General features: G+C 41.7%; 2 protein-coding genes across 2 annotated transcripts; one reads left to right on the top strand and one right to left on the bottom strand.

The window, feature by feature from the left end:
* The first annotated feature begins 2,755 nt into the window (after positions 1–2,755).
* mmp23bb (matrix metallopeptidase 23bb) lies at positions 2,756–18,286 on the top strand. The gene is made up of 8 exons (XM_041796618.1): positions 2,756–3,010; positions 7,888–7,994; positions 10,164–10,303; positions 11,276–11,443; positions 12,682–12,846; positions 14,434–14,544; positions 14,681–14,807; positions 15,235–18,286. Exons 1-8 carry the CDS (start codon positions 2,930–2,932, stop codon positions 15,425–15,427), a joined length of 1,092 nt encoding a protein of 363 aa, XP_041652552.1. The 5' UTR covers positions 2,756–2,929; the 3' UTR covers positions 15,428–18,286.
* A 2,268-nt stretch (positions 18,287–20,554) lies between these two features.
* Positions 20,555–24,325, bottom strand: LOC121522698 (stress-associated endoplasmic reticulum protein 1). The gene is made up of 3 exons (XM_041807297.1): positions 24,112–24,325; positions 22,481–22,553; positions 20,555–21,154 (listed from the first exon to the last, which is right to left on the bottom strand). Exons 1-3 carry the CDS (start codon positions 24,193–24,195, stop codon positions 21,114–21,116), a joined length of 198 nt encoding a protein of 65 aa, XP_041663231.1. The 5' UTR covers positions 24,196–24,325; the 3' UTR covers positions 20,555–21,113.
* Positions 24,326–25,405: the final 1,080 nt, after the last annotated feature.

Genomic DNA, 25,405 nt, shown 5'->3' on the forward strand with positions numbered 1-25,405 from the left:
TTCTAACCATGCTCCGTCTTACCTCTGACTCAGTCACATGACTGACCTTTACCTCTGAAAGTCATGTGACTGACCTTTGCTCTGACTCAGTCACATGACTGACCTTTGCTCTGACTCAGTCACATGACTGAACTTTGCTCTGACTGAGTCAAATGACTGACCTTTGCCCTCTGAAAGTCATGTGACTGACCTTTGCTCTGACTCAGTCACATGATGACATCCAGTTTGGGTGATCTGGTCTCCTTAGATAGTTCTAGATTAAAGACTGTAGATGTTCAGACTGGTGACTCTGAGTCTGGATTGGTTCATCCATTGGTGTCTGCTACTCCGGTTATGTCTATTGTTTTACAGGATAGTAGATGGCTGTGCATAGAGGTGCTTAGAGGTGCATTCAAGTTATTTTTTTAAAGTCCAAGTTAAGTCTCAAGTCTTTGAGTGGCAAATCCAAGTCAAGTCTCAATGCTTTGGTCACGAGTCCAAGTCAAGTCTCAAGCCTTTGGTCACCAATCCAAGTCAAGTCTCAAGTCTTTGGTCAGGGTTAAAAGTCAAGTCTCAAGTCTTTGGTCCTGAGTCCAAGTCAAATCTTAAGCTTTTGGTCACAAGTACAAGTCATGTCTGACATCTTTGGTCACAGGTCAAAGTCAAGTCTCAAGTCTTTGATCACAAGTCCAAGTCAAGTCTTAAGTCTTTGGTCCTGAGTTCAAGTCCAGTCTCAAGCTTTTGGTCACAAGTCCAAGTCCAATCTCAAGTCTTTGGTCACTGGTCAAAGTCAAGTCTCAAGCCTTTGGTCCTGAGTCCAAATCAATCTTTAGTCTTTGGTCACCAGTCCACGTCAAGTCTCAAGTCTTTGGTCAAGGGTCAAAGATGTCTCAAGTCTTTGGTTCTGAATCCAAGTCAAGTCTCAAGTCTTTGGTCCTGAGTCCAAGTCCAGTCTCAAGCCTTTGGTCACGAGTCCAAGTCAAGTCTCAAGTCTTTGGTCCTGAGTCCAAGTCAAATCTCAAGTCTTTGGTCTCAAGTCCAAGTCAAGTCCCAAGTCTTTGGTCATGGGTCCAGGTCATGTCTCAAGTATTTAGTCAAGAGTCCAAGTCCCATCTCAAGTCTTTGGTCACAAGTCCAAGTCAAGTCTCAAGCCTTTGGTCCTGAGTCCAAGTCATGCTGAGTTTTTCTTCCTCCATTCTCCTTAAGAAACTTCTGTCATCATTTATGGTGTAAATTTCTTTATGTGGGTAAAATCAAACTAAATCTGACTTTATTCAGCTGAAATCTCCTGGACTCTTTAGTTACAAATTTATCTTTTACAGCCTCTTATCCATCTGTCTCTGTTTCTGCCTCCATGAACCGTATTTAAAGTTTTAATCTTTCTATAATCTTTTATGTTCATTCAATGCAGAAATTCTAACATTAATTTGTTTCCCATAAACATATGATAATTAAGGGAATATTAATCAAATAATATTATAACATTGCACACACCCATGGCCCACACCGGCGAAACAGAGACACACAGCTGGAGCACGCACACACACAGCGTTGACGCTGATCCTCCGTGGTCAGAGAGGAGCTTTAATGCAGGAGAGTACAGTTTGGGTATTCTAAAATTATTGCCCTCAACAGAAGCCTGAGGTCTGCAGTCTGCACTACCAACATGTTCGCGTGCGTGTCAGAGTAGGTGTGTGTGAGCGCGGTGTTTGTGTGTCATTGAAGGACAGCAGCCGTTGGTGCTGCATAAAAGACGTACAAACCGTCAGACGGAAGGGGAGGAAAGGGGAAAGAGTGACAGGTGGACAAGAGCTCATGATGGAAACATTAAAAACCGAGGATTGTGCACGAGTCCAAGTCCTGGACTCGAGTCCCCATCTCTGGTAGATGGGATTATTAATCTCAGTGAGGGTTTATGGTTAAATACAGTGCTTAACAAATTTATTAGACCACCTCCCAAAGTAAGGTTTATGCCACAGCTGCCCTAAATTAACAGCATTGGTAATTACCAACGTCATTTTTCATGTTTTTGCAATGGTTAATACACCAATATGTAGAAGCTCTTTAACCCAAATGATATTTTTAATGCTAAAATATAATTATTATTGTTATACATGAGTTTTCAAATTTATTGATTTACAAAAAACAGAAAAAATAGTAAAGCACATTAATATTTCTTGATTAATATGTCAATTTATAGTTATTTACTTGCATTCCTGAAGAGAAAAATAAGTTTTAGTGGTTGAATGTTATGCTTGATTAATTTCTGACTTCTCAGAGAAGCCCAGTGAGTCGGCTCAAATTTGGGTATAAAACAGGGAATTCAGTTTGAAATTCCTCATTCCCGTTCAAAATGGTAAAACGTGGAGAGCTCTCTGAAAATGAAAGAGGCCGCATTAAAGCACTTCATGGTGCAGCTGCGGCATAAACCTCACTTTGGGTGGTGGTCTGATAAATTTGTTAAGCACTGTACATTAAAATAGATTTATGAAATACATGTCTTACATTTCTGTCTCTGTTTTCATTCAGTTAAATGTTTTTGCGTTTTACCGTCAGGGCCACCGTAGCTCACGGTTCTAGCTTTGATCTAACTTTATTCCTGCTGGCAAACTCCACCTGTCTCTGAAATCATCAGTCTAAGCCTGCAGCTGAAGGGTTAACCTGATCTGTAATCTGACACTCTCACACACCTGACCCCGCCTCTCCGGAGCAGCCCCACTGCAGCAGCGAGCGCTCCCTCTCCCCTGCTCTCTTTCCTCCTCCCTCTCTCGGTAAACTTCCCTCACTTTGTTCAGATCAAGTCTGGACTCTCCGGACTGACCGGACCGCTTCCTTATACAGCCGCAGGACTCACGCTGCGCGCTCCCGACGACCCGAGGAGCGAGCGTTGATCCTACCGAGGACGCGCACACGCTGCCTGATGATGCGGACTCTGTAGTCCAGGATTATCATGGACCCCCTAGGGATGCTGCTTCTGGTGACCCTGGTGATGGCGATGACGGAGGCGGGCGGGATCAGTCTCAGGCCGCAGGTCAGTGACCTTTAGTCGGTGTGGAGCTGGAGTCACGTGATCTGAATGTTCATGTTTAGGAAGAGTTAGACTCAGAAAGATAAACTTTGATGAGGTTTCAGTCCAGATCAAACTTTTTTAAGTCTGTGGAAGTAATACAGAGCCAGGACAGGTGAGGTTGTCACACCTGTAGGTTACCATAACCGCCATGACAGGACAGGTGAGGTTGTCACACATGTAGGTTACCATAACCGCCATGACAGGACAGGTGAGGTAGTCACAACTGTAGGTTAACATAACCACCATGACAGGACAGGTGAGGTAGTCACACCTCTAGGTTACCATAACCACCATGACAGGACAGGTGAGGTAGTCACACCTGTAGGTTACCATAACCACCATGACAGGACAGGTGAGGTAGTCACACCTGTAGGTTACCATTACCACCATGACGGGACAGGTGAGGTAGTCACACCTGTAGGTTACCATAACCGCCATGACGGGACAGGTGAGGTAGTCACACCTGTAGGTTACCATAACCGCCATGACGGGACAGGTGAGGTAGTCACACCTGTAGGTTACCATAACCGCCATGACGGGACAGGTGAGGTAGTCACACCTGTAGGTTACCATAACCGCCATGACAGGACAGGTGAGGTAGTCACAACTGTAGGTTACCATAACCACCATGACAGGACAGGTGAGGTAGTCACACCTGCAGGTTACCATAACCACCATGACAGGACAGGTGAGGTAGTCACACCTGTAGGTTAACATAACCACCATGACAGGACAGGTGAGGTAGTCACACCTGCAGGTTACCATAACCGCCATGACGGGACAGGTGAGATAGTCACACCTGTAGGTTAAAATAACCGCCATGACGGGACAGGTGAGGTAGTCACACCTGTAGGTTAACATAACCGCCATGACAGGACAGGTGAGGTAGTCACACCTGTAGGTTACCATAACCGCCATGATGGGACAGGTGAGGTAGTCACACCTGTAGGTTACCATAACCGCCATGACGGGACAGGTGAGGTAGTCACAACTGTAGGTTACCATAACCGCCATGACGGGACAGGTGAGGTAGTCACACCTGCAGGTTACCATAACCACCATGACAGGACAGGTGAGGTAGTCACACCTGTAGGTTACCATAACCGCCATGACAGGACAGGTGAGGTAGTCACAACTGTAGGTTACCATAACCACCATGACAGGACAGGTGAGGTAGTCACACCTGCAGGTTACCATAACCACCATGACGGGACAGGTGAGATAGTCACACCTGTAGGTTAAAATAACCGCCATGACGGGACAGGTGAGGTAGTCACACCTGTAGGTTAACATAACCGCCATGACAGGACAGGTGAGGTAGTCACACCTGTAGGTTACCATAACCGCCATGATGGGACAGGTGAGGTAGTCACACCTCTAGGTTACCATAACTGCCATGACAGGACAGGTGAGGTAGTCACACCTGTAGGTTAACATAACCACCATGACAGGACAGGTGGTAGGTTACCATAACCATAGATATATATATACATAGAACACTAGATATGCCAGCATGCTGTAGCAGTCCGCTAAACGACATGCCTATGTGATGGCCATCTTGGCGGGGGCAATGTTCCCATTAAAGGCAATGCATGTACGTTGAAAATAAATCATAACTTGCTCATTTCTCAACTGATTTTCACGCGATTTGCTTTATTGTCAATGTCAAAACATGTGCTATTAATACAGAACATTTGATTTAAAGAAAAAACAGAAAAGGGCTTTCTACCAATGTAGACTAAAATTTTAGTTATTTTACTCTTTAAGTCCAGTGTTTGGGAATCTATATTTATAAATGTATATACATAGACATATAGTTGTATGTATAAAAATAGAAAGATAAAGATATACATATATAGAAAATATGTTTTTAGATCGAAAGATTTAATCATTTATATTAATTTATTTGTCTCTCTCTCTCTCTCTCTCTCTCCTTATCTACATGTTTATAGAAACAAACACACTCTATGGAGATAGAATAGAATAGAGTTTATTGCCATTTCTACAAGTTAGAAACAGGTACATTGAAATTGTTGTGCGTGTCACTGAGTAAATAGTAACACTTCACTTCACCTTGGACTTAAATAACGTTTATAACTATACATATACTATAACTAGCTATAACTTATATAACTTCTACTAGTAGTAGTGGTACTACCAACTACTACTGCTGATACTGGCACTGCTACTACAAGTGGTAATACTATCACAAATGCTGAAACTACTTCTACAACTATAAAGGCTATTTATACTACTACTGCTGCTGCTTGTACAACTATACTACAGCTATAATCGTCTGGTAATTGACTGTCAAGCTGCTAGCTTGCGTTAGTGTTTTGCTAGTAGCCAGGTAGTTACTGAAGCTCTCAAAAAGATTTAATAATGAAAAAAGTGCCGAAAACTATTTTTACCTATGAAAGGTTATTTCCAGTTTCCTTGTTTCAACCGTACAGTGTAGTGTGCAACCGTATACGGCACAATGTGCAGGCATCCTTGTTGTTTTAGTTTTCGTGCCATCTACAACCACATAATGCCCTGACACTTTGCCCCCACTAGCTTAGCCTCAACGTAGGCACACAGCTCAAAGGGGCGTGTCGTATTTACTCTTCTATATATATATCTATGACCATAACCACCATGACAGGACAGGTGAGGTAGTCACACCTGGAGGTAGATAACATCCCAAACTATACAAATGGTTCTTTTGGTTGACATCATTTCAACGGCAAGGATGGAATGTCTTAGAGGCTTTAATGGATCATGTCATCTTCAGAAGCAAGGATGGAATGTCTTAGAGGCTTTAATGGATGATGTCATCTTCAACGGCAAGGATGGAATGTCTTAGAGGCTTTAATGGATGATGTCATCTTCAGAGGCAGTGGACAGAATGTTGATGAAGCTGGGAATGTTGTGGGCTTTGAACCTCTGTTTTTGCCACAGTTGGCCATAGTTGACATTTTTGGAGAGGCTGGTGGAGCTGGAGAGGAGCGAGGTTTTCAGACTAAAGGAGACTCAGGAGTCCTGGTACTGATAAAGATCTGCACAGATCACCATGAACAACATTCCTCAGAGCTACAGTGGAGAGAAAGAACAACCAGAGAGTCATGAGGAAGACTTTTTAACAGAACGGAGCCAAAAACATCCTGGATTAGTGAGGACGGAGGATGATCACAGAACGTTCTGTTTTTAGCCAATCAGAGGCCTCTGAGGCAGCAGGACTCTTATTTTGGAGGTCTCTTAAGGTTTCCATGTGTTGGTTATGTTTGGAGACAGGAAGTTCACAGTGAGAACAAAACGTATGAGGGTGTTTTTATGAGGAGGTTCACATGTGGGTGACACATATCTGAGGGGGGAGAGGAAGAGGAGGAGGAGCTCATGAAGGAGACAGAGGTGGTTCACATCTGAGGGGGGAGAGGAAGAGGAGGAGGAGCTTATGAAGAAGAGAGAGGTGGTTCACATCTGGACTCAATCAGCGCTCGCTGCCACGTCTCAGGAAACAAACTCTTTCTTCTTCTACTGTCCCATTCAGACCAGCTCGGAGGAACATCCATGCTCTCATGAATACTACATTACCCATGAGCCTCTGGACATCACACAGGTGGACTCAGAGGGGGGCAGCTAGGGTGATCGCCCTCCCAACGAGACGGGGAAATCCTTCTGGTCATACAACCTGATGAAGGACCCTCCAGGGTTCCTGACCCTGTACCTGACCCTGACTAAACCTGACATCCTTACTCCTGTACCCCTGTGAAATAAATGGATAAATATACAACCCTGATTCCAAAAATGTTGGGACACAGTGTAAAATGTAAATAAAAACAGAAGTCAGTGATTGTCAAATCTCATAAACTCATATTTGATCCACAGTAGTACAGAAACAACAGATCAGAGTTAAACTGAAACATTCAACATTTCAGGAAAATATTAGCTCATTCTGAATCTGATGGCAGCAACACATCTCAAAAAAGAAGGGACAGCTTCATGTTTACCATTGTGTAGCATCTCCTCTTCTTTTAACAACATCCTGTAAACGTCTGAGAGTGAGGAGACCAGCTGATGGAGAGGAATGTTGCCCATTTTTGTCTGATGTAGGATTCTAGCTGCACAACAGTCCTGGATCTTCTTTGCTGGATTTTTCCTTTTCTGATGCTCCGAATGTTTTCTCTTGGTGAAAGGTCTGGACTGCAGACAGACCAGTTCAGGACCCAGAATCTTCTCCTTGAGAAGATGGATTGTGATGGATGTGGTATGTGGTTTAGCATCACCTTGCTGAAATAGTCAAGGTCCTGCTCCCTGTCCTGTTTAGTCCACAGGACACAGCATCTGTGGTTTCCTCTGACACAGAACACACAGAACAGTTTTCCATGTTTCCTCAGTCCATGTTAAATGAGCTTTGGTCCAGAGAGGACGGTGGTGTTTCTGGATCCTGTTCACATATGGCTTCTTCTCACCATGATCCAGCTTTAGCTGTCATCTGTGGATGGCATGGCCAGTGTTAACAGACAATGATTTCTGCAAGTGTTTCTGAACCCATGCAGGGATTTTAGTACAGAATCATGCCTGTTTTTAATGCGGTGGCCCCTGATGGCCCCTGAGGGTCCCTTCAGCCTTGTCCCTTGCTCTCAGAGATGAATGTGAACGGCATCAATGACATGGAGTTATGAAACAGTCTGGTTTATTTCAGCCAAGTAAAAACTCTGATGGACAATTCCTCACTTTTATGGCATCACCTGGTGAACATTATTCATGTTAGAGGAAGTGACATCATCATGAGCAATATTCATGCCAGAGGAGGAGGCCTCTGGTCGGTTAAAGATTCTGGTGTTTGTGTTTTTCAGACTCCTAAAAGCTGCAAATTGACGGAGGCTCTCAGAGGAACAAGATACAAACGCTACGCCATAAACCCTGTAGGTCACAGGTGGATGCACCACAACATCACATACAGGTAAACAAGATCACAGGTAAACAAGATAACTGACAGGTAAACAAGAACATTGACAGGTGAAAAAGATCACTTACAGGTAAACAAGATCACAGGTAAACAAAATCCCTGACAGGTAAATAAGATCACAGGTAAACAAGATCACTGAGAGTTAAACAAGATTAAAACCAGGTGAAAAAGATCAAAACCAGGTAAACAAGATCATTGACAGGTGAAAAAGATCACTGACAGGTAAACAAGATCACAGGTAAACAATATCACTGACAGACAAGATCACTGACAGGTAAACAAGATCACATACAGGTAAACAAGATCACTGACAGGTAAACAGGATCACTGACAGGTAAACAAGAACACATACAGATAAACAAGATCACTAACAGGTAAACAAGATCACAGACAGGTAAACAAGATCATTGACTGGTAAACAACATCACAGACAGGTAAACAAGATTACTGACAGTAAAACAAGATCACTTTTAGCTAAACAGGATTACTGACAGGTAAACAAGATCACTGACAGTAAAACAAGATCACATTTACATAAACAATATCACTGACAAGTAATCAAGATCAATGACAATTAAACAAGATTACTGACAGGTAAAAAAGATAATTGACAGCAAAACAAGATCACATTTACGTAAACGAGATCACATTTACATAAACAAGATCACTGATAGGTAAACAAGATCACTGACAGTTAAACAAGATCAAATACAGGTAAACAAGATCACTGGCAGGTAAACAAGATTGCAGGTAAACAAGATCACTGACAGGTAAACAAGATCACATATAGGTTAACAAGATCACTGACAGGTAAACAGGATCACTGATAGGTAAACAAGATCACATACAGGTAAACAAGATGACTAACAGTTAAACAAGATCACATTTACGTAAAGAAGATCACATTTACATAAACAATAACACTGACAGTTAAACGAGATCCCTGACAGTTAAACAAGATTAAAACCAGGTAAACAAGATCACTGACAGGTAAACAAGATCACATTTACGTAAACAAGACCACATATACATAAACGAGATCACTGACAGGTAAACAAGATCACATACAGGTAAACAAGACCACTGGCAGGTAAACAAGATCACATATAGGTAAACAAGATTACAGACAGGTAAACAAGATTACCAACAGTTAAACAAGAACACATACAGGTAAACGATATCACTGACAGGTAAAAAAGATCACTGACAGTTAAACAAGATTACTGACAGGTAAACAAGATCACTGACAGGTAAACAAGATCACATTTACGTAAACAAGATCACTGACACGTACACAGGATCACATACAGGTGAACAAGATCACTGACACATAAACAGGATCACATACGGGTAAACAGGATCAAATACAGGTAAACAAGATCACATACAGGTTAACAAGATCACAGACTCTAATGACAGTGTAGAAACATCTCAGCAAAGATCTGAGAGTCGGAGGGACCTGAGCTCTGGCTCTGATTTCTGATTTCATTTTGAGATTTCAGTTTTTTTTTAATGCATTTGGAAAGATGTTAAAATTCCGTTTTCTCTCTGTCATGATTGGGTATTGAGTCAAGCTTAATGAGAGAGAAAATTAATTTAATGGGCTGTAGCATTAGGATGAAAACAGAACAATCCTGAGGACAGTGATGGGTCTGAATACTTTCTGAAGAATCTAGATGTAGATTTTTTTCAGGGTGAATTATTCATCGCACAGACAGCCTTCCGAGCTCCTGAGAACAGCTGATTGGGTTTGATTTCCCCTGAATGCCCTCTGATTGGCCAGCTGACTTAACAGTGGGGTGACTTTTACCCTGAGCCGTGCCTCCCAGGATGTGAATCACCAGCCTTCCCCCAGCCTGACAGACAGCACTCAGGGTAACAAAGCCCATAATTAGAGCTCCATTTATCAAACTCCCTCTCTCTCTCTCTCTCTCTCTCTCTCTCTCTCTGTCGCCCTCCTCCCCATCCCTCTCTCTCACACACCCTCTCTCTCCTCTCTCTCCCTCATCCCTTTTTCTCTCTCTCTTCCTTCTTTCCTTTCTCTCGCCCATGTCCCTTTCGTCCCTCTCTCTTCCCTCTCTTTCTCACCCTCGTTCTTGTCCCTCTCTCTCTCCCACTCTCTCTTTCTGTCTCTCTCTCGCCCTCTCTCCCTCCCTCTGTCAGGATCATAAAGTTTCCAAACACACTGAATGTGGAGGACACAAGAAAGGCCATCAGCATCGCCTTCACCAAGTGGAGCGACGTGTCCCCGCTGACCTTTACCGAGGTCATGGACGCCAATGACACAGCTGACATCACCATTGGTACGCAGCTCCTGACCTTAACAGAGCCGCATCCACTTCCTTTGCTGCCTAGGTTCCAGTGGTAAATGTCCTCATTCAGATTGTCCAATGACATTTAGAGAATCCCTCTATCAATACGTTTGACCAGGAAACTAGCCAACCAGTGCCCTGAATACTCCTGACTGTAAAACACCTGAGTCAGCGTTAAACCAGAGAAAACGGGGACCAAGAGACTGTGGTTATGATTTTATTGAGAGTGAAGGACTACACGTCTCACAATCCACTGGATTTCCCATAATTCTTTGTTGCTGATACTTTAATAAACTTCCTCTCTCCGTTTAGCTTCAGTCTAGTCTTTATATAGCTCAGAACAGTGAGGTTACGTTTGAGTGTATTTATGCCATCAACATATCTAGTTCACAGGTGCGCTGAACAATGTCATGGTAACAGAGGGCTCCACCAATCAGAGTCCCAGTGGCCCTCTAGGATTGTGGGTAGTGTAGTTCTTTACCCTGAGAATGTGACTTAGCTGTGTTTTTTCTTCAAATGAGGTCGATTTGTACTAACTTCTTCAACAGGAGCATAGACATGGTTTCACCTTCAGCTGGTTCATGGTTAGTCTAACATGGATGGTTATGACATCACGGCAAATCAAATCCACTCCGGCATATAACAAACAGGATTTTACCTCTGGAACCAAACTCAGCCTGCTTTAACATGGTTTTATATCCATTTAGTTTTTCAGATTCTAACAATGGCAAATTATTAACCAGACTGGATAGAAAAAGCCCCTAACATCCCCAACATCACCAACATTCCATTCTCTGCTTCAGATGCTTTCATCCATTATTGCCTTTAATAGGCTTTAAAAGATGATGCCATCTTTTTAAGTCCACAAAACATTCCCTTCCATTGTCTTTAAAGATGATGTCATCAAAGGTTATAAAACATTCCACCCTCTGTCTTTAAAGATGATGTCATAATGTGTTTCAGGTTTCTACACCTTTAACCACACTGACTGTTGGTGGTCTCCTCTCCATCCCTGTTTTGACGGTCTGAATGGCGAGTTGGCTCATGCCTTCCTGCCGCCGCGAGGGGAAATCCACTTTGACAACCATGAGTTCTGGATCCTGGGCAAGTCCAGGTTCAGCTGGAAACAAGGTAACAATACACACAGTACTGCAGTATAAGTACAAACAATACTGCAGTATAAGTACACACATTACTGCAGTATAAGTATACACAGTACTGCAGTGTAAGTATACACAGTACTGCAGTGTAAGTACACAATACTGCAATATAAGTACACACAGGACTGCAGTATAAGTACACACAGTACTGCAGTAAGGGAACACAGTACTGCAGTAAAAGTACTCACAGAACTGCAGTATAAGAACACAGCACTGCAGTATGAGTTCACACAGTACTGCAGTGTAAGTACACAATACTGCAGTATACGTACACAATACTGCGGTATAAGTACAGATACTGCAGTATAAGAACAAAGAATACCATCATAACTACACACACTACTGCAGAATAGGTACACACATTACATCAATACAAGAACACAATACTGCAGTATAAAACACAGTACAGCAGTATAAAACACAGTACAGCAGTATATGTACACACAGTACTGCAGTTTAATAACCGTACAAACGTATAAGTACAAACAATACTGCGGAATAAGAACACAGGACTGCAGTGTAAGTACACACAGTACTGCAGCATTTGTACAAACAATACTGTAGTATAAGAGCAAAGTACTGCATCATAACTACACACAATACTGCTGTTTAATAACAGATGGTTATGGTTCTGGAGGGGGTACAGATAGTTTTGGAAGTGGTAAAGATGGTTCTGGAGGGGATCAACATGGTTCTAAAGGGGGGGATCCTTTAAAACATTCAATTCTTGCCTATGAAGAACGTGCCATCCTTTTAGGTGTATAAAGCATTCCACTTTTGCCTTTGAAGAATGTTCTCCTCTAAAGATTAAATAACATTCCATCCTTGCCTATAAAGATCTTATCCTTTAAAACATTCCACCCTTTTCTTTCACTCCATCCTAGTGTCCGTCCACACAAACGTTGGAGTGCTCGTTGTCTGAGGATCTTGACACATACATGCTGTCTAAGGAAGTTGTGAGACTTAAATGTATTTCTGGATCTGATGGTCGGTATCAGAATGTTGTCGTCTCAACGCAGGAGTTCAGTTCTGTTTGTGGTGGATCATTTCTGTATTAGCATGACCTCCATGACCTTATAAGGCAAATGACTTTAATGTCTATATTCCTCACCAGTGCCTCCTGGACTCGGCACCAGCTCCAGTAAAAGTACAAACAGTCCAGGTAGTGTTTATGTTTATGTTTCACTGTGCTGTCATGTGACTGTTTAGGGGTGTGGCTTAATGACCTGGTCCAGGTGGCTGCTCATGAGATTGGTCACGCTCTTGGCCTATGGCACTCCAGAGATCCTCAGGCTCTGATGCATCCCAACGCCACGTACACGGGCCAGAGAAGCATCGGACAGGATGACATATGGGGCATCCAGAGGCTTTACGGTGAGGATGAATGACCTGCTGTGTCCTACAATGTCCTGTAGTGTCCTTTTGTGTCCTGTAGTGTCCAACTGTGTCTTGTAGTGTCCTATTGTGTCCTATAGTGTCGTACTGTGTCCTGTAGTGTCCTACTGTGTCCTCTAGTGTCCTACTGTGCCCTGTAGTGTCCAACTGTTTCATAGAGTGTCCTACTGTGTCCTGTAGTGTCAAACTGTGTCCTGTAATGTCCTACTGTATCCTATAGTGTCCAAGTGTATCCTAAAGTGTCCTACTGTGTCCTATAGTGTCTGAGTGAATCCTAAAGTGTCCTTCTGTGTCCTATAATTTTGTACCATGTCCTTCTGTGTCCTACTGTGTCCTATAGTGTTCTACTGTATCCAATAGTGTCCTTCTGTGTCCTACTGTGTCCTATAATTTTGTTCTGTGACCTACTGTGTCCTATTGTGTCCTATAGTGTCCTACTGTATCCTATAATGTCTGACTGTATCCTATAGTGTCCTACTGTGTCCTGTAGTGTCCTACTGTATCCTATAGTGTCCTACTGTATCCTATAGTGTCCTATAATTTCATACTGTGTCCTGTAGTGTCCTACTGTGTCCTGTAGTGTCCTACTGTGCCCTATAATTTTGTACTGTGTCCTATAGTTTCCTATTGTGTCCTCTAGTGTCCTACTGTGTCCTATAATTTCATATTGTATCCTATAATTTCCTACTGTGTCCTATAATTTCCTACTGTGTCCTACTGTGTCCTATAGTGTCCTACTGTGCCCTTAAAATTCCTACTGTGTCAAACAGTGTCCCAAGGTGTCCTATAGTGTCCTACTGTGTCCTGTAGTGCCATACCATGTCCTGTAGTGTCCTAACCTGTTCTATACTGTCAAAGCATGTCCTACCTTGTCCCACAGGTTTCTATAGTGTCCTACCCTGTCCTGTAGTGTCCTACCATGTCCTATAGTGTCCTACACAGTCCCATAGTGGCCTACAGTGTCCTACTGTGTCCTATCATGTAATATAGTGTCCTTTAGTGTACCCTAGTGTCCTATAATGTCATAGCATGTCCTGTCATGTCCCATAGGTTCCTATAGTGTCCTTCCCTGTCCTGTAGAGTCCTACCTTGTCCTATAGTGTCCTACCTTGTCCAACTATGTCCTATAGTGTCCTGCCGTGCCCTATAGTGTCCTACTGTGTCCTTCCATGTCCTCTTGTGTCCTACAGCGTCCTACCGTGTCCCAATGTGTCCCACCATGTTCTACAGTGTACTATAGTGTTTTACCGTTGTCTTCTGTGTCCCACTATGTCCTACCTTGTCCTACTGTGTCCCACTGTGTCCTACCGTGTCCCAGTGTGTCCCACCATGTTCTACAGTGTACTTTAGTGTTTTACTGTTGTCTTCTGTGTCCCACTATGTCCTACCTTGTCCTACTGTGTCCCACTGTGTCCTACCATGTCCCAGTGTGTCCCACCATGTTCCACAGTGTCCTATAGTGCCTTACTGTTGTCTTCTGTGTCCCACTGTGTCCTACCTAGTCCCACTATGTCCCACCATGCCCCACTGTTTCCCACCATGTCATTTTGTGCGGTCTATGTACAGGTTGTCTGGATAAGAAGCGTGTTTGCGACCCGTGGGCTCGCCTCGGCTTCTGTGAGCGCAGGAAGACGTTCATGAAGAAGAACTGTCCTCAGCGCTGTGACCTCTGCTATGGTGAGTCAGCACCTTCACCTGGACATGTGGATCATCAGGAACAAGTCCAAACACACCGAGTTGCAGTCAGAAACCTGATTCTCCCTCTGGGCATTCTCCCGCCTCCTCTAATATCACTCTCATTTCCCGTCCTCAGAGCCTCTAGAAGCGGTTTCCACGCCAACACCGCCTCCCGCCAACGTCAAGACCAAGATGGTTCCCCGGGGGAAGGTGGTGGGTTTCCGCTGTGGAACCAAAAACCCTCGCTCCCCACCCAAAGTCAGGTCAGCTGATCGATTTGCCTTTATACAAAAATGTTGAAACAGAGACACAGAGAGACATTGGTTTTAACTTAGCCACAGACGAGGGTGGACTACAGTCATGCAGATTTTAGGGTGTTAGCTGCCGCCATGTTGGCCTCTTGACCCTTACAGACCACATTTGTACATTAATGCTTCTATAGGCATTGAAGAGATGAAATTCAGGTAGATTTCACCTTCACAGACTTGTGTTTTCTAAAGTTCTGTGATACAGTCTACATTATTATGAATTTTACAGCAACATAAACTCAGAGCAGACCCTCAGGTCTGTGGGGCCCCTGGGGGCCCAGACCCCAGGTTGGGAACCTCAGCTCTATTGGCGGCAGGGCTTATGGAGAAGTTAGAGGTTTTCCTGTTTATAGTCTCATCAGCTTCCTGTTTGCCTCTCCAGCTGGTTCAAAGATGGTGAGCAGATCCTCACCTCTGTCCCCGGGTACATCGTCATGAAGGACCGAGACCTCCGCATCGTCGCCAACGAGTTCAACGAGGGCGTGTACACATGCCGCATCCATCGGCGGGGGGACATCGTGTCCGCCAACTCCTGGGCCATCCGCCTAAAACCAGAGCAGCCATCCAACAGTTGAGGACACAGAGACGAGGGACAGAGACAAAGGACGCTGACTACAGATGGAGACAAAGGACGGGGAGGAAGGACGGAGGCTAGAGTCAATGATCAAGGATGAAGACAGACATAAAGGCCAGAGACGGGGAACAGAGATTAGTGACTTTGACCAAGGACAAACAAAAGGGATGGATAAGATGGACATGGAGGACAGACAAGATGGACAGAGGAGGAGGGATTATGGGACAGTGATGAGTGACAGAGACAAAGGTGAAAGACACTGACTGGAGACAGGGATAAAGAACTTTGACAAAAGACGGACACAAAGGAAAGGGGACCATGTCCAGAGACAGAGGACAGACAAAGACCAGGGACACCGACAAAGGACAGGATGAAGGGCAGAGAAGGGTGGAAGACCCAGAGGACAGAGATGAAGGACAGAGGCTGGATCTGGAGGAGGGTCTGCTGTGGGTTTGGGTCTAACTCATGGACCAGGTCATCATTAGTCCAACAAATATTCAGACTGGTATTTGGACTTTGAGGAAACAGACGCCACTTTCTCTCTGGCTGTGAGACATCATGGCAGCGTTCACGCCTCACTGTGGCCAACGCGGGGACATTTGTGCAAAGGCTGCAGGTTTGAGCCATGTAGCTTTATGCTAACTGATGCTATTATCGTTGATGTTTTTAGTAAAGATAAACATTTAAAAAAAACTCTCAGGAAACAGAGGATTCTGTGGGAGCCAATCACAGTGAACTTCGCAGTCAGGCTGCTGGGACATGAGCTGATTAAAAAACATTAAAAAAAACCCCTTCTTCTCCTTTCTCATTGGTCAGCAGGGTTTGTTTATTACTGACCTCCAGGGTTGATGCTAACTCTCCTGGACATGTATGGAGTCATTACGGTAACGAAACTCAAGAGGTTACATGTTTTTAGAATCACAACTGACATTCAGTCTTTCTATTCAAATCAGAGTTTGTGCTCTAAAATTAACCCTTCTGATTTTTCTCTGTGGCTTACCACCACACTTCCTTTATTGGCTGGTTCATACTCTTCCTATTTCCTATTGGCTGGTTCTTCCTCTACTTGTTTCCTATTGGTCAGCTCATCCTCTACCTGTTTCCTATTGGTCGGTTCATCCTCTACCTGTTTCCTATTGGTCAGTCCATCAATGAAGATATGGTCAGAGCTCAGAGAAAAATTAGAGTGTCAGTTTGACAGACCCTCAGAATAAACCTGAATTTCATTTCATTTCATTTCATTTATTTGTTCTAGTCATGGCAAAATCCACATTCCCTCACAAAGAGACATTCAACCTCACTCCACTCCATGACTAGAAAGGAGCGGGGAGAAGAAAAATTCTTATTTTCTCTGCCCCACACTCAAAACACAAATGTTCAACAGTTGGTCTGCCAAATTTACAATAACTGAGAGAATATTATTACAGCAACATTCAAGAAAGATACAGTAACATTTTCAAGAGTCTTACAACACCAGCCCTCAGCAGAATAAAATAGGAAAACAAAACACCCTCTTCACCATGTTCATAATGTCTTATGAATCTCTCTTTAAACATTTTCTTGAACTCAAATATATTCAGACAGCTCTTCATATCACTCTGTAAGGAATTCCGAATTTTAACTCCAACCACAGAAATACACATATGTTTTAAGTTAAGTTGATGCTTGAAATTAAATTTCCGTCTATGGTTCTCATCTTCTGAACTAAAAACAAAAAACTTTTGTAAATTTTCTGGTAATGCTCTACTTTTAGCTCTGAACATAACTGTGAGCGTCTGCAGCTCAATCAAATCTTCAAGTTTTAACAATCCTGCCTTAATAAACAGATTGTTGGTGTAGTCTCTGTAACCTGCTTTGTGAATAATTCTTACTGCTCTTTTCTGTAATAAAAATAATGGATTTATGTTGCATATATATATATATATTTCCCCAAATTTCCACACAATAACAAAGATATGGCAGAGTAAGAGAGAAATACAGCATTCTCATAACGTTGCAATTCAACAGAAACTTCGCTTTGTTTAGAATAATAATATTTTTAGACACCTTTGTTTTTACGTGAGCGATATGAGCTTTCCATGTCAGTTTATCATCAACAATCACACCCAAAAAAACGAAATTCAGACACTCTTTCAATGTTAACACCATCTATAGTCAGTGAGATATTTTCCTCTTTTCTTTTATTTGTAAAAACCATAAACTTTGTTTTATTTAGATTTAAAGACAAGTTGTTTTCATCAAACCATTGTTTCACTTTCACCATTTCATTTTCTACTCTTATTATCAACGTTTGTAAATCATCTCTGGAACAAAAAAAAAGTTGGTGTCATCTGCAACCAACACTGACTGCAGTGACTTTGAGACTTCATTGAAACTCCACATTCTATATTGAGACACTCAGAATTAAAACCAGAAAAGTGAACATATTGTTGTCTTTTATCTAAATAACTACATAACCAGTTCAAAACGACACCCCTTAACCCATATGTATGTAATTTTGAAATTAAAATATTATGATCAATGGTATCAAACGCTTTTTTTTAAATCAATAAATACACCAATAGTATATTTCTTTTTTTTCTATTGCTGCAGTAATTTCTTTAGTAATTTTCATTAATGCTAAAGAAGTTGATCTGTTGCTTCTGAAACCAAACTGACTCCCACTTAATAGTTTATTCTTTTCTATGAAATAATCTAATTTATTTGCAAATACTTTTTCCAGCACTTTAGAGAACTGTGATAGCAATGACACTGGTCTGTAATTAGTAAAGCTGTTTGTTTCCTGTTTTAAACAGTGGTATAACCTTTGCCGTTTTCATTCTGTCTGGAAAAACACCTGTATAAAAAGAAAGATTAAAAATATAACATAAAGGTTTAACTATGCAGTCAATTGTCTTTTTAACAATAATCATGTCGATCCCATCACTATCAATTGATGTCTTATTTTCAAGCTTCCCTAAATAGAAACTATTTCATTATCATTCACTTCTAGAAACATAGACTGCAACATTTTACATCCTTCAGTTCTGCCAACTCTGTTTTGACTGCCATCCCCTTTTTTAATTGATTTTGCAAGGTTAGGTCCAACACTGACAAAAAAAGAGTTGAATTCATTAACCACGTCCTGCATGTTTTCAAAGATCCTGTTAGTATCATTAGTAAAATAACCAGGTGTATTAGTTGTAATTGATATAAATTAACTTAAGATCTGAAATCAAGCAGACATTTACAAAAAGAAAAACTGTGGTTATAGACAGGGCCCGTAGCAGACTCTGATGTGAGTGCTGAATCAATAAGTCATGATCTCAGAACCTTAAAATGCTTTCCTGAGTTTTGCAACAATAATGACTCCATATAATGTGTAACAAACAAGCATCCACTCACTTACAGCCTTCAGCTTTTTGGTGTAACCTCTGATCAGTGATGACAGCTTCGTGTTAGTGCTGACTGGATGACTTTCCACTGGATCCATGTCCACACTGTTCCAGCCTTTTGACAGTTTTGGCCTATTTGATGGAACACTGTTTTGATGTAATGTTGTAGTCAGTCATTACTGGTGTAGTTTGCAACCAAAGTTCAGTCAGGAAACACATGATTTTTATTGATAAATATTTTCAGTATATTATCAGTTCTTGACTTGCTCTTATTGCTGGTATTTTGGTATTTATATTTGGGTTGTGGTTGTCCTGAACCTACAAGGAAAGCCTGAGGCAGGGAGAGAAGCAGCAGAAACCCAGAGCAGAACAGCATCAGTGACAGCAGTAGGACTTATTCAGTCAGAGGCATAATAAAGGAGGAGCTGGGGTGGAGGAGGGTTTCTAAAAGTAGCCTGCAGAGGGAGCAGCAGAGACTAGGGAGGCTAGAGCGGTTTAAATATGGCAGCATGAGTGTGATTAGCCAATAGCGTGTTCAGAGCGAATCAGCTGATCTCAGTTACACGGCAGTGCTTGACTGACTGAACTACTGCTATATGCTTGATTTATCTGTAGACCTTCACACACAGGGCAGGTCTAGACTGTACTGTGGTATTATTGATAAAGACCCATCATTGATCAGCATGGACTCATCAGCAGCCATAGTGACTGGATAAGAGGGGTTGTTTAGTAATGGCTCCATGCTGGTGTTATGGTCTTGGTTTTATTCTCCATTGTCGTAGAGATCTTAGTGAGCAGGAGTGTCTCTGCAATCTTCAGTAGTTAAAAACCAAACATTTACCACTTTTATCAATAAAATTCATGCTCCTGAAGTGAAATACATAATTTGTCTTTAGCTCAAACACTCAGATCAATCAGTGATCAATAATCATGTATCTGTTGGTAGATCTTCCATCTCAGCATTAGGTGATACTGATATAAGCTAAACTCTAAATCAGATCCAAAAACATTCTTAGACACTGGCCCCCCGTCAGAAAATATAACATGAAATAAACAAAGGTAAAGACTTTCTGTTCCATCACCTGGAGGCCAAGGAAGCCACCGTCGTCCTGTTACACAGGTGAGCCGTCTCTTCCCCACACCTGGACTGATGTGATGCATTATGGGATACGGCCAGCTGCTCTGTGTCCTTCCGGTTGGAGTTATTAATCTGTCATTGACCTTCAATCAGATTTATCAGACTGAGCTGTTCTATCCCTGCTCCAACAGCACTATCTAGTGGACAGCCAGAGACACTGCATCCTGACGTAAGATTAATAATAAGGGGCCACCAGCAGTCTACCATCAGGCTGGGGCCCCATGCTCCCAGAGGCCTCTAGATTCAGCCTGTATAGGTGAGCATCAGTTTCTGATCTCAGTCAGAAGAACAGTGAGCATCTAGGTTGGTTTTTCTATGTTCACCTGGTCTACGGACAGGTTCAGGTATCAGGATAGAGTCTGCCTTATGATCCTCCTCTAGACCGGCCTGGATGAAAACAGCAATGAAGGAATGTTCTCTCAGCTTCTACAACATCAGAGACTAAGAACAGAATGTTTGTGAAGCTGAGGATGTTGGAGCCCTTGGCTCCTTTTTGATAAACAGTAGACCACAGTTGGCAACTTGTGGAAAAGTGGGTGGAGCCGGTGAGGAGCGAGGGTTTAGAGACTCTAAGGATCTGTAGGAGCCCTGAACAGGAGACAGACACAGAGAGCAGTTGTGTTCAAAAAGAAACTTTATTGTTCAGGTGAAGCTGCACACAGTGCACGCACACCTGTCAGCACCTCCTAACCTTCTGATTCAAAAGACCTTCATCATCTCATACTGACGAGGACGAGCGACAGAGGGAGAGAGAGAGATTAGAGAGAGAGAAGAGTCCCAGCAGGAATGTAACGCTCAGTATCACACGGTTAAAGTTTACAGGATCACACCGGACTATGACCCCTCCCCCAACACGTCTGCACTGATAAGGTGTAATCAGTGAGGGCGGGGCTAAAGCACAGGTAAACAGAGAAAGGCACACAGTGGCTGTTTACAGGAAAGACGCTGAGAAGGTCGGCGAGCAGCGCCACGTGAATCAACACGATAAACCATTTTGGGGGGGGGGGGGGTCTGTTTGGTCGCCTCCATTGGTCTGCAGACCGCTGCCAGAGTTCAGGAATGTTTGGGTCGCTTCAGTTCAAAGGGACGGTGGTCACTGGAGACAGGGCACGTTGTCGTCATCGTCATCTTAGCTGCTCGTCTTTGTAGCCCCGCCCACTGCTGGTAACATCACTTTACATGCCCATCCTGATGCTCTGGATGATCTGGAAGATGGCTGCAGACAAACACAGTCAAAGTGATTAGTTATTGTTTATCTGTTCTCTAAAACCAATCAGTGTATTGATTCTGAGTTGTGACTCTGATGTAACTTCCTGATTTTTGGTGTAAATGATGATAAAGCTAATCATCCTTCTGAATGTTTTCTCTTGAAAGAACATAGTTGATGTTTTATAGCCATCTTAATTTAATTTCATAAACATGTTTAATCAAAATATTTATTATTTCAATAAGATATGAAAACATCAACATTTCCATAAACATCTTTAAAGTTTCATCTTTTCTTTGATGTTTTGACTTAAACTAAACCTGAAACATCAATAAATAAACATCACAGATTTTCATTCTTTAAAGTTTCTGGTTTTTGACACAGAGTGAACACTCTCTGCATTATATGATCTTTGACACTACAAATGGTGCTCAGATAAACTGCACCCTGCATAAACTGCAGCTCTGCCCACTCAGGTTCAAACAGATGTTTGATGTATTGATTTTCTCAGAGGAGTCGCTGTGACACTGGAGCATGCCGACATTTTTACTGAGCACTCACAGTTCAAGTAACCTCACCTCAGCCAGGGGGCACTAACAGCTCAGTTTCATCTTTATTATCTGGCACATTTATTTAAAAAACAGTTCGAACTTTACTTTTAAGACAATATGAAACATTTATCAATAAGTTATTTAAAATACCTATCACTAAAAATGATCAATTAATATCAATATTAAGTGATAAATATTCAAAAAGATCGGTTAATATCAATAAAAATGATCAGATAAATATCAATAAACGTATTGATCTAAATAATTCTAAACAGTTATTTTTTTAATAAGAAGTTCTTTAGAAGGTTCTGAGTTTGGTCCCTGAGGTGGTCTACAGCGATCTAATCACTAATCTCTGATGTTTTCGTAGTCGACCATTGTTGTTGAGAGTTGCTCTGATTGGAGGAGATGTGAAACACGCTCGCCTTGGCGTTGGGTGTAGAGACGTAGGAGGCAGACAGGAAGTGGTCAGTGCCAATAACGGTAAAACTAGACGCTGTCTGTGGTTCGATGTTGTTTTAGTAGATCTGTCCAAAGCCCTGATGTGGATCCATGAATGCCCACAGACATGGTAGGTGGAGCTTCAGCTTTGAAACGACCTCCTCCACGCAAACGCCAGGCTGAGCAGTGAGGAGGTCTGATGGGATCTAAAGACTTTAAACTCTGATTTTCTTTGATAAAAACATGTTCAAATGAAGGGGAGTTTGTTTCTAAAAGCCCTGTGTCGTCCAGGAAGGATGGTTAATAAAGTTTTGGTTGTCTGATGATGAGGAGGGAGGCTCACCTGATCCACAGACCACAAAGATGAAGAGGGCCAGCAGCCACGGACCCACACCTTTGTCCTCAGTCAGGTTCCTCTGAAATACACAGAATCAACACGTTCACTACAAATACACAACAGAAATAGACACAATAATACACACAACTGAAATACACACAATAATAAACAGTAGACATAAAAATACAAATATTTACTTTACACATTTCGTCTACTCTACCATTCACACATAGATCAGTGTTGTACACATTAGGCTGACAGTTCCTCAGTGAAAATAACTAAAACTAAATAAATTATAACTAAAATAATAATTCATAATTAATAATAATGAAATATTAATTTAATTAGTAGTAATAAAATATTAATACAGTAATATCAATAATAAAATCTAAGTAATAGTGAAATTAATAAACTAAAATAATAAACAAAAATAAGTAATGTTAATAATAAGATCATAATATAATAATATTAATCATAACTAATAGTAATATTAATAATAATAAAACAATACTTAAAATAAAATCACTCTAATAGTAATATTCATGATAAAATCATTATAATAGTAATAGTAGTGATAAAATCATTATAATAATAGTTACAATGAGCTATTTTAACGTGTTCTTACTTTGTGTCTACAGTTGTTCTTTCTTAAATAAAATTGTGATTGATCTGATCAATCCTTCCAGGTGATTGATCAGTTAATACATCAAACATTTCTGATTTCATTTTTGTCTAATAAAGCGAATTCATTCAGCTTTTACAGCTGTTTCTAATTTAATGTTGACGCCCTCTGATCAGTTTAATGATAATGATGGTTTTAACTTCCTGTTTTTTTAAGTAAATATTGATAGTGTGACTGAACTTGTCTGGTTTCAGTTAAATAAATATATAGCTGATGTTTTATACCTGTAAGTTAGTTAGTATTGATTAATGTGCTCTATAACTGATCAGTTTATCCTTATTGATGACTGTATTTTGTTTCTGAGTAACTCTGATTCAACTTCCTGTTTTTTGGTGTAAATATTGATAAAGTGACTTGACTGGTCATGTTTAATAGTTTATTTTAAATGAGTAAAATTGATATTTTACAACTGTTTTAGTTAAATATTGTTCTTTGACTCCAATAGCTGATCAGTTTGTCAATAATGGTGACTCATGGTTTCTCATACAACTCCGTTTTTCTGGTGTAAATATTGATAAAGTGACTGAACTCGCCTAGTTTTCAGTGAAATTAAAAGAGCTGATGTTTTACGGCTGTTTGTTAGTTAAGTATTGATTACTGAGCCTAGAACTCATCAGTTTATTGATATTTCTGAGTTTTAGCTCTCATGAAACTTCCTGTTTTCTGGTAGAAATATTGATGAAGTGACTAAACTCGTCGTGTTTACTAGTCTCTGGTAAATCAGGTAGCTGATGGTGAATTGGTGAATAAATCGCTGACTCGATGGACTCTGGCTGTTACTGGGACCTGACTGGTTGCACTGGCTCTTACTGGGCAGGTAGTCCTCCTGTATATTCACTGATTTTAAAATGTTTATTTCCCGCTGTAACGCTTGTATTTATTATTATTATTACGTATTTATTTCAGTCATTTTTACCAGAAACATCAGCAGTAAAGCAGCCGTTGTTAAACTCACCGTTGACTTGGCCACGTTTCCTCGCTGAGTGATGTTCTTGCTGTGTTTCTCGTTGGCCATGCGGATTCTCTGTTTAGCCACCATCTTGTCTTCTTCGTTTCTGTGTTTGTCGTTGAAATTAAAGATTTTAAAGTTGATTCTGGATCTTTCTCTCCTTCTTCTTCTCTCTGATGAGTGCTGACGGACTAGGAGCTCCCCACTCTTGTCTACGTACTCAAAAAGCTAAAGCCTCGCCTCCTGACTACGTCACGACTCACCTCTTCCCGCGTAAAGCGTCTTTGTATTAAAGTACAACTTCCTGTACACCCTTTCAAAATAAATCAGCGCTGTCTCACTAATGTTCTCTACAAAGGTTTCTATTCGGTAGATCATGAAGATCTTTGTAGGAATATCAAACCAATAAAATAGTGGATTAATATGTGGTGAAATGGAAAATAATCATGGCATACAGATGGTGGCAGAAGCGTTGATATTTCCCAGACAATATTGTTTATCGCAAACTTTGACTGGAAGCATCTTTAAATACACTGCCTGGCCAAAAAAAAGGTCACTCACTCTAATATTTCGTTGGACCGCCTTTAGCTTTGATTACAGCAGCATTCGCTGTGGCGTTGTTTCGATAAGCTTCTGCAGTGTCACAAGATTTATTTCCATCCAGTGTTGCATTAATTTTAATATTGATGATGGGAGAGTCTGACCACTGCGCAAAGCCTTCTCCAGCACATCCCAAAGATTCTCAATGGGGTTAAGGTCTGGACCCTGTGGTGGCCAATCCATGTGTGAAAATGATGTCTCATGTGCCCTGAACCACAGTTTGAACTCGATGAATCCTGGGATTGTCATCTTGGAATATGCCCGTGCCATTAGGGAAGGAAAAATCCATTGTTTAAGAAATGAGAAGTTACTCATTGCATCAGCTGGGGTTAAATAACCTGTTGCCAGCTGACAGATAATCGCCCATGCAGTAATTATCCAATAGGAGTATAGCGGCCGATCCATCCAAAATTAAAGCCGCTGCAGGCTAAACACGGGAGTCAAAGTGATGACGCGCACTCGCTACTTTATCGCACCAAACCCAGTTTATTTTCATAGCGCTGCATCTTACCATTGAGCAACTTTACCGAACAAAAACCCGGTAATAGGTCAAATTCTAACCAAGAACGTGCGGTCAACAGAAAATGTCCTCCCTGTGCTCACCCCACTCCAACTTCCGGCAGAGGCACCCCACAGGTGCACAGGTGAAGTAAATTAACTGATCACCACCGTGCCACCTAACACCACACCCACTAATCCG

Source organism: Cheilinus undulatus, linkage group 2, assembly GCF_018320785.1.
Source record: "Cheilinus undulatus linkage group 2, ASM1832078v1, whole genome shotgun sequence".
Classification (NCBI taxonomy): domain Eukaryota; kingdom Metazoa; phylum Chordata; class Actinopteri; order Labriformes; family Labridae; genus Cheilinus; species Cheilinus undulatus.